Consider the following 10,282-nt stretch of genomic DNA (forward strand, 5'->3'; position numbering starts at 1 on the left):
TATATTCGTAGCTTTGTAACTGTCTCTTATGTTGAAGAATAAGCCGGTAGCTGGCACTTTAATAAGATGACAACATGAAAAATGATGTTTTCTCTGCTACCTTTTGCTTTTCACCAGCTAGGATAAATGGAAAATGAGTTTTACTGCATTTACATAATAGAATACAGCTTTCCAGGATGGCCAGTGTTTTTAAATGATTTTTTGAAATATGCAGGTGATGTAGAGTACTGATTAATGTAAATAATGTCATTAAAGGGTCATCAACACTGAAGTGCTTGCATTTTCTAAATGGCTGTGCACAGGCACGTAATGCTCTCAATCAACAGCTGAGCAGTGACCAATTCAACTTGTACCACCCACAAGTGCTCTCCTTACAACTTGTTGTACAGTACTACATTAGGTTATAGGAATATTTCAGTTTACAATAAAGACCACTCAGAGATTACACAAGTGGTTATTGACAAAACTCACTGGCAGGTTTTGTGTGAGGAGCATGTGAGAGTATCACAGCACTTTGTTTTTTAACAATAGACAGGATGTGATGCAACTCTCCCCTGTGCTATAATCCAATAGGTGTGTGTGTAAATCCATTTTCTCATTGCCAGCTATTGATTGCGTGTCCTAAAAACAAACTCAGATATTCACTTTGCCACATTTTGAAAAAGGGTAAAGCAGATTATGCACAATGGGAATCACTCACATCGCGTTGTATTGTCTGCAGAACTGATCTGTTCCATATCTTTAGCAATGACATTGGCAATGAAAGCTGATATTCTCTCTGTCACACTTCCAAGCAGCTTGCACAAATGTTGTCATGCTAATTTGGTTAGGCCAACTCCCTGGCTTGCAGAAATAGATGGATGCTTTTTGAGATGATTCAGCATTGCTGTTGTGGTACGACTATACTTCCCCATGCCTCGCACTGAACAACAGGATCCTTCACTTTATTGGAGTTAGCCCGCTGTGGGCTTTTGTGTGGCTTTGATAATGATATAATTGCGAATAGAGTGTGCGTGGAAAAAAAACACTCTGCCTCAGTTTTACCTCAGTTTAAACACTTCCACTATATTATCGGGCCACTGGAAAGTGCAGTTTTCCATGTTTCACCATCATTGTGACACGGCTAGATTGTAATTCAGCGTAAATGCACATAAGAAAAAACAAGGTGGCATTTTAAATAAACACAGTGTGACCAAAATGTCAGCTTGTTAATGCAGTTTTATAACTTTCATAACTATAATCCTCCATCTGGTTGAAATTCTTGAAGCATTTTATTTCAGGTATTGTTTGCTTTCACGTAGATCCCAAGGGCTCTATCCCCTTCTCTTTTGCAAGCATCTGTCCAACATGTCTTACACCGTTTACAATTTATACGCCTGGTCACCTAGTGTGTGATTTGCTGTCAACTTGTCAATCAAAGCTTGGTTTTGGAGGGAAATTAGACCCTTGGTTAGCCCGACAGGTGCTAGTGGAAGAGAAAATGCAAGTGCATGAAACCCTTTTTTTGTGTGAACACGAAGCCTTTTAGTAAATTCATTTCACCCACAAAGTCACAAACCGTATGATAATGAAATTGTATCATTATCATACCGGGTACTCAGTATACACACTTAGCTGCCAGAGTCTTGTTTAAATGTTACAGTCCTGAGTGCAAAATTCACTGTTTTGATGCGTAAAAGTTATCATATTCACAAAGACATTCATGAAAAACACAAAAAAACTCTTTTGTCAGAAAATATATTCAGCATGATTTAAATAATGCAATCAATTTTGGGTGTTAACTGCCATGCTTTAGCCGCAGAGGTGTAAATTTTGCTCTTGTGGGTTTTTAACATTATGATGTAGATCAAAGATCAAGCAATAATTGTTTTTAATTTACTGGCCAGATAAAAAAATCACATCAGGGGAGGAATTCAGGATGTTCTCAGTGAGCCGTGTCAATTGATCACTTTGCCCAAACAGCGATATCCTGTCAGTCATCGTAATGGCTCCAGCTAGTCCACAGAAATACAGTTAATATAAGCAGGTTTTGGAAGTTCTGGTGCAGGAATTTTAGCTCTAGTGTCTGGCGACAGGCACCCTGAGCTTTAGCTTGCCAAGCCTTCTCCACACTGATGAGATAAATGTGTTTCATTGTCTTTTAAATAATACGCAGAGCGAAATGAAAGGAGTGCATTAGAAGAACAGTCTGCAGTATACGCAAACTTGTCTTCATGGCTACAGTATGGTTTTATGTGAGATTTTCCACATTCAAAACCAGAGAAATGTATCAAAGCGATTCACTCGTGGACACTGTAACGCCGTTAGATCAGTCAGTGGTGTTGAGTTCATTCCAGAAGGTATTTTTCTTTTTAAGTGCTGTAATTTTCTTTCATAGTGTACTTTCTTTGCCTGCCTCGTCAACTTCTACCACAGATAGTGATTTCCCATATTTCCCAGAGCGGCTTCAACAACCCCTTGAGCAGGGGCATGCACTCGTTCTATCCAGCAGTTTGTGTTTCATGTAGGTGGAGAGAGAGCAGTAGTAATAGCAAAGAGCAAAGAGCAAGAGTTTTTGGTCCATTGAGGCTATTGTCAGTAGAGAAATTGGCATCTCTGCTTCTGTGTGATTGCAGAACATCAGTGCAACATGGACGAGTCTAGAAAGAGGCCCTTGATCTTTTATTCTGAAAACAAACTAACTTTTAATGCTGCTGTATTAAAGATCTGAGTTTTCTGTGTTTGAGGCGTGCCGAAAAGTGTTATGGAAGTATGTAGACATGAAGTGAAGAGTATGTTTGCCCTGTATACAATACTAAATGACAAAATGAGCCCAGGAATGCAAGTTTTTGTATCGTCTTTATTGTAATCCACACACAAAGGATGTGTGGATTTTTAAAAAGAACTGCTAGATACTCACAACTGCTAGATACAGCATGTAGGGCTGACCTATAAGCCAATATTATAGTTCATTACCTTGCCATAGAATAGAATAAAATGCATATTTATTGTCGCTGTTTTTGACAACGAAACACAGTTTAGCAGCTCTCAGTTGACAGTGAAAAATAAACAAAGAATAAACTATATATAAAAAAAATTAAATCTAAATAAATAACACCGTGAAGTGACTATATATTGTACATATGGAGTTATTGCACTTTATAGGATATGTGAATGTACAATGATTATATTCTAATATTCAAAATTTTGTGGTTCATAATTAATTGACCAAAAGTGGATATTAATAATGAATTACTAAGAAAGTCCTACTGGCTTTACTGGCGTAGGATGTTTAATCCTGAAGTAGAAAATACATTGGTATGCTCGCCCGATCAATGGTCATATTCCACAACTGCTAAAAGCTCGGTATTTCCAGGGGCTTTTATTGAGCTAATGTACTGTATTTATGTCTAAAACACCTGTGGTGGCAGTGTTTTTGCTGTGCTGTGCAGTTTCAAGTGAAATATTGGCTGATATTACAAAAAATATTTATAACTTGTTTCCAGCGCATAAACATATCCACTGGTTTGTTTTACATTTAGGAGGATGTAAACCACCCAACTGAAGATAATGGCCATACTATGATAAGCAAGAGTTTTACAGACAGATAACCTTTTAAGAGATTTACTACACATGATCTGGTAAGGAAATGTCTGATTATAATAAAGTCTCTGTCAGTGGAGTTTTAGACTCAAATCAACTATTAAGACGGTGCTCTACCCAACGTCTTTTTACTGTCCTAGCTAGTGGCTAGCTGCTAACCGGCCACTTGACCAGCATTGCTAATCCTAAATGTTAGCTCCTCTGCTAGTCTAATAATAGAAAGATTAATTAAAATACTAAGTAAGTAATAAGTATTATAGGTGCAAATTATCAATTTTTCCAAGCGACCACACTACTGTTGATAGTAAGTTCAGTTGTTTGCTGTTGTTTGCTAAAACTAGCCTATTCAAGCACTTTTAATAAGGTTGATAGCTCAGCAGCCAACATAAAACGGTATTATTGTTTCTGTAGCTTTCAGTGTCTTTTAAAGGATTTTCACCAGGAAATAACCTTCTTTGCTAGTCCACTGCTAAAAGCTAATGACTCGTCAGTAATAATTCAGTACAGTCAATTCAGTGTAGCTCAAAGAATAGGGAGCACATAACCCCCGTTGTACACTGCCATATGTTGTTTTTACATTCAATACAAATGTGATATAATGCAAAGACGTATTGTGTTGCTTTTGGACAGAGTGGATAGCTGTTTTCAGTTTTTATGCTACAGTGATAAGCTAACCGGCTGCTGGCTGCTTCCTCCTATTGAACAGACAGAGATGAGCGTGGTTTCAATCTTCTCATCTAATCAGCAAGAAAACAAATAAGTGTGTATTTCCCAAAATGTCAAACTGTTCCCCTTGAAGATTAATTTGCACAAGTATCAACACAGACTCAATTAAAACTGTTAATCCAGTGAATATTAGTTGGGCATTAAATGGTTTCCTGTCAAACCTGTCCCTGGTGAATACTGAGTTGTTTTCATCAGTCGTTCAGGAGTGTGCATTGTTTTTCTATCTGACATCACACAAGGTGAGATGTGGCTGTGGGCAAGTTTCTTCAGTGCAGCCGTCAATGATGAGAGTGAGCTGCTCTACAACATAATGTTCTTTGCATTGACTGAGAGAGACATATGTTTTCCTGTACTGTACTGCATGTCTGGCAGAGTCTCAGACTCTGATTCACCTAACTTGTTCTTTTCACTGTTTGTCAAAGGGAAAACTCATTTGCTCTTGTGTTGCTATTAATTCACTTTAAAGAAAACCCCAGCTACCATGGCAATTACATTTTTCTCTGTAAGTCTCACAATTTGTTTTAATAACAGCGACATCAGGGAGGTATTTAAAAAAAATATCAATGCATGTAAGTGGGTGTAACTGTTTAATCCTGTTCTTGATGGCGACAATGACTCTAAGCTATGCATGCTGCTGCTTTATGATTATCAAAATGGACTGCTTTTCTTTTTAAAAGCAGCTGTGAGCTTTACCCTGCTTCCATCTGTGTTACCCTTTGATTTAACTGTGTAAACTCTAGCTCCATAAACGCACGTCAGCGGCCAGAAATCCCGCTTCCCGAGCTTCAAACAGGCCAGCAGTAAGTCAACAGGTGATATCATTGTCACATTATTTTCTGCAGTCCATGGCCAGCGCTGATGTGTCTTTGTTGGAGTAATAAAAACTCTGGTAAATGAATGAATTTAATTACCGTGCTACAGATTTTGTGCACTACAATGGTAAGACTGCCGGGTTTCATGAATATGGCACACAGTGTACTTCCATTCGGTGAATACTCTAATGCTCCTGGACATCAGAAGTATATAACAGCACACATACATAATACACTTCTACATGGTTGCTCCAGCTCTATAAACCACCGTTGTTCTTTCCCTGAGCAAACACTTAGAAACAGCCTCGGAACTGCCAGTCTCATCCACACTACCTTTTTTTTTTTAAACCGAGCAAAGTGAAACGTAAATTCACAATGACATTCAAGCTAATCCACACCCACTTCACCTCATTCTACTCTGGCTGTCTAAGAAAAGCCTGGTACACTAAATTTGCTGAAGTGAGAGTAGAGAGGATAAAAAAAAATGTGATACCTCGGGTTTGGTCCTTATTGGTGCATTGTGTGCACCAACCAGTCCCATAATGCTGCAGTTGATTGCGTAGGGTCTAACAAAACAGGGAATTTAACCCATTATGTAGCGTATACAGTCTATTTACAAAGGTGTGCATTAATTACTATACAACCATGCTGAAAAACTTGAGGGGTTCAGCTTTCTCCAGTTTAGCTGCTGATTTATTAAGACCACTTATGCAAATCGAGTCAATTGCAATTTTCCAATTAGAATACCTGAGGCGCAACCATAGTCCCACACGCTGCAGCAGAGCTCTCAAAATAACAGAAGTTGCAGATGACAAAAAAGAACTGCAGCAGTGCCAGAGGGCGGGACATCAGGGGCTGCCACAAGTTTTAGAAGCGGGTATGGCTCATTCCAAGATTTGGGCTTGTTTATTTTAGTTCATCAAGCTGTGATAATATAATGTGTGTCTTGGCAATCTATTAGTTCTTTTAATCTCATCGTCTGACATTTGAAATAAACATACTCTGTATAATTATGCACATTTTCGTTTAGTAAATCAACAGGGGTGATGCAATTCAATAATCTCCATTTTTCAGCCTGCCACTGTCACTCATCAAAATGCATGTTATTTGGCCTAAATCTGCTAAAAGCTTTGTGCCAGCTTTCTGACTCATTTACAAGCCAGCAGGTCAGCAGATCAGAATAATCTTTTCAAGCAACCACCTGCACGGAAACCCCCTCAATCATTCATTCAGCAAATACAGTCATAGGTTTGCACCAACCTGTACCAGTCCGGTGAGGTGCTCCAGCACGCCGACCAGCGGAAGCTGCAAAAGGTGGTTGTTTCGTAGATTGAGCCGAGCCAGATTAACTCCAGAAAAAACACCAAGAGGGAGGCTCCGCAACAGGTTGGCGTTGAGGAACAACAGCTGGAGGGACGGCATGGAGTTGAAGGTCCCGGGATCTACCTCATGGATCTCGTTGTACTCAAAATAAAGGTACCTAAAGAGAGGGGAGGACAGCTTTACAGTGTCTCTGTTAACACTACATATTATTTCCCTTAACTTTGTAGGAATAAGTAGTTATTAATTAGAGCACAGTATGAATTTTCACATTGAAATCGATTTATTATGATGTAAAATGTACTGCTCCTGCACCCCAGCATGATAACAACATGAATACATATGTTTATTAAAGAAGTCATAACATAAATATAATTAAATCTGCACTTTTCTTTTTCTTTTTTTTTACAGCTGATTAAGTGTCGAACAATATTGTGTAATTTTTGCACTGGTGATTTTTTACACTAGCATTGGCATGCCTGATCATCCTTTCAAATTTAAGAAATAGAATTTTTAAGGTTTCTTTTCAATAATAGAAATGAGTGTGAATTTAGGGACGAATTAAGTATGACTGGAGACTTTCCCTTGCATGCCAGTGATCCAATATACTTCCATTGCTGTAATAAGTAATAGATCTGGTTTAAATCACTTACTGCTCACTTGCCCTACAGTCACTAACAAAGGCTAACGAGAGGTTAAGAGGAAGACTTTTTAAACGTCCATAGAGGATCTTTGTCATTGATTAGTAGTCAAATGAGTGGGTCTGTAGATTTTCTCAAATTTAACTTGAAATGCAGCAACAGTAGAGCTGAAAGTCTAAACAACCTTCTGAATACCAGGTATTATGGCACAAACCTTCTCATTCTTTTAATAGCAGACAAGGAAGGTTGACCTGTTGTCTTATTCAAACACTGCAAAGTGTAGCTCACTGAATTTAAATACAATGACTGACTGTAGATATTCGCTGTATACATTATTCGCAGATTAATTTTCTAAGTTGTAATCTGACAAAGATACATATGCATCATTCTGACAACTTGTTTTTATAATAGGCCTTTTTCCAAAAAGCTTATTCCTGGCACCATTCAGACTGTCTTATTAACACCTCTCTATGTGAATACAAAAAAAACAACATTCATTTTCATGTTGTCACTCATACCAGGCTCACACCTCAACTGAAGCATGCCATTAGGCAGCATGACTAACAAATGACACTCCTGGAAGAGAATGGGCACCTTTTCATTTCAATCAAATTTCGGCATAATGGTAGTCAAAATGTTCTGCGTTATGCTATGCCAGTATTACGGTGAAATCAATTCCTACATACTTAAAACAAACAAATGTCTAAATAATTAAGATGACATCTGGTTTCAGTTAAGAATTTGTTTTAAGTGCAGCAAAGGCAACAGGCTTAAAACGCTACAATTGATCCCAAAAAAAAATCCTACCGCAGGTTCTGCAGCCCCAGGAACATGTGGGGACTGAGCATCTCCAGGTTGTTCCCATTCAGGTAGAGGCTCCTCAGGCTCGTGAGGCTGGAGAAAGCCCCGTCCTGGAGGTACGAGATCCGGTTGTTCCCCAGGTGAAGCAGGTCAAGGCTGGAGAAATTCCAGAAGTCTGTGCGATAGATCCTCTGGATTAAGTTTCCACTCAGGTACAGCTTGCGGCCGTTGAGAGGCCGAGGTGTGAGCTGGGACACATTGAGGAAGCCGTTCTCCTTGCAGTTGACGGTCAGGCCGAGGTCTATAATGTGCAGGTTGCAAGTGCAGCCCAGGGGACAAATGATGGGGATGGGGGGTCGTGTTTGGTAGCCAGCCACGGGGGGGTTCTGGTTGGGCATCAGACTGCGAGGTGTGGGGGATGTTCTGGACGGTCGAGGCCTTTTAGTCGGCCTTGGTTGCCTCTCCCTGTCTTTACGCTCCGCTGAGGATGAGGACGACGAAGTGGAGGAGGGATGTGTGTTCTGGCGGGAGCCGTGAACCATGGAGGAGGGTTTAGTCGGCCTGACATGCCCAGGGTGGGAGTTGGGTTTAGAGTTTGGGGGTACATGTTGGGGCTGTGATCCTGCTGATGGACCACCCCCCTCTGCTTGTAGCTCTTTGTCCGGGAGGTCAGCACACAGCTCCTTGCGTGGGATTTCCCTCAGGTCCTTGCCGTGAAGATGGAAGGGATATTCGCAAGTAACGTCCCCGACTACAGCCGTGTAGGGGATCTGACCCAGCCACTGCTGTAGCTGCACTGACTCACAGCCACAGTTCCAGGGATTCTCCTCCAGCTGTAGCTCCATTAGGGAACGACCAACATACTCCAGGGTCCCAGCATATGCCAGGCTCTTCAGACGGTTTCCCCGCAGGTCCAGATGAGTCAGAGACACAGATCTAGAGCAGCAGGAGGAGGAGGGGGAAAGTTGAAGGGACAATGTGATAGCAAGTAAATAAACAAAGGTTTACACATACCATTGCTGAGAAATATGCTTTTTTATCTGATGATTAATCCGTCTTTTGGGATGTGAAATAGTGTGCCACAGAAACACAAATTCGACAACAGTACAGACTGGCTAATTGTGTCGGACACGGATATTTCTGCAGATCCATCCAGACATCATTTCTAAGCTTTGCAGTAAAATAATCAGAATCCAACCTGAAAAGATGAGCAGGTAGGACCGGGATCAGGTTGTCATTAAGGATGAGAACCCGGAGCTTGTAGAGGAACCTCAGAGCACCGCTGTCAATTCGTTTGATCACGTTGTAGTCGGCCTGCAGGTAAAAAGACAAAATGTGATAACCACATAATTGCTGAAATTGGAGAAATAGACTGAAGGCAGCAGAAAAGCTGAGGCACTCTCCTTTTGAAAAATGCACAGAGATCCTGAGAAGATTCTTTCACTGACTCCACCAGCCAGCCATTGACTGTTTCAGTCACATCTATCTATTGTAATCTTGGGCAAATTTGTCAATACTTCTGTCAATCACGGATATTCAACAAGGATTATCGTGTCAAGCCTACCTGGAGGTATTCCAGAGCCTCTAAGCCAGCGAAGGTATCATTTCTGAAGACCTCCAGCTTGTTCTCGTGGAGGTACAGGCGTCTTAGTTTGGCCAACCCGTGGAAAGCTCCTACTTTGATGTCCTGTAGTGCATTGTTTCCAAGGTTTATCGACACTGCGTTGCCAAGGTGCTGAAACCCGTTGCTATAGAGACGCCTCAGAGAGTTCCTCTGGAGGTTGAGTTTGAAAGGGCGGACCCACGACTGTGACACCTGAATGATTAATTAGAGGTCTGATTAGTTATCCAATTAATGACATTAATTTAACAGTTTGAAACACCCATAAGTCACATTAGAGACTAGATATTAGACATGGAGATCTGGTTTGTTAATGAGATAAATGACAGTAAAATAAAGTGCGGTCTAGTGGCGTTTCATGTGCATGGCCGGATAAATGAACAGGGATGATACCTGGCTGACATTAGTGAAGCTCCGTCCATCGCAGTGCACGTGCAGCACGCCTTCTTTGACCTCGCACGTGCACGGCTCAAAGCACGGCTCGTCCACTTCCTCCTCAGAGTTGTCCACTAGAGGGGTGTGTGTGGAGGTGGGGGTAGGGGTGGGGGTGTGTGACGCCCTGGACAGACACACACACCCCAGGGCCACTGTCAGAGTGACCCACTGCATCCTACTGCTTCTCCCTCTCAGCTCAGCAGCCTGGGGCTGCAGCCCGGCATTTGCCCCTCACCGCACTGCACAGAGAGGCACGGCACATAGAGTACACGTATACATTTACACGCATACACGCGCACACAAACACACACACACACAGACACACACACACACACACACACACA

The 10,282-nt window shown here is 41.2% G+C and overlaps 1 protein-coding gene across 2 annotated transcripts in view; it reads right to left on the bottom strand.

Moving 5' to 3' along the window:
* Positions 1-10,282, bottom strand: part of LOC116670293 (SLIT and NTRK-like protein 3) — a 16,413-nt gene that overhangs the window by 2,708 nt on the left and 3,423 nt on the right. For both annotated transcript variants that reach the window (XM_032500751.1, XM_032500750.1), the window contains exons 2-6: positions 9,897-10,177; positions 9,447-9,698; positions 9,081-9,196; positions 7,889-8,818; positions 6,381-6,600 (exon numbers count right to left, since the gene is read on the bottom strand). In XM_032500751.1, coding sequence (XP_032356642.1) covers positions 6,381-6,600; positions 7,889-8,818; positions 9,081-9,196; positions 9,447-9,698; positions 9,897-10,112 — 1,734 coding nt within the window. In that variant the 5' untranslated portion in view covers positions 10,113-10,177. The remainder of the gene's footprint in view (positions 1-6,380; positions 6,601-7,888; positions 8,819-9,080; positions 9,197-9,446; positions 9,699-9,896; positions 10,178-10,282) is intronic.

Source organism: Etheostoma spectabile, chromosome 20 (assembly GCF_008692095.1).
Source record: "Etheostoma spectabile isolate EspeVRDwgs_2016 chromosome 20, UIUC_Espe_1.0, whole genome shotgun sequence".
In the NCBI taxonomy this organism is placed as follows: domain Eukaryota; kingdom Metazoa; phylum Chordata; class Actinopteri; order Perciformes; family Percidae; genus Etheostoma; species Etheostoma spectabile.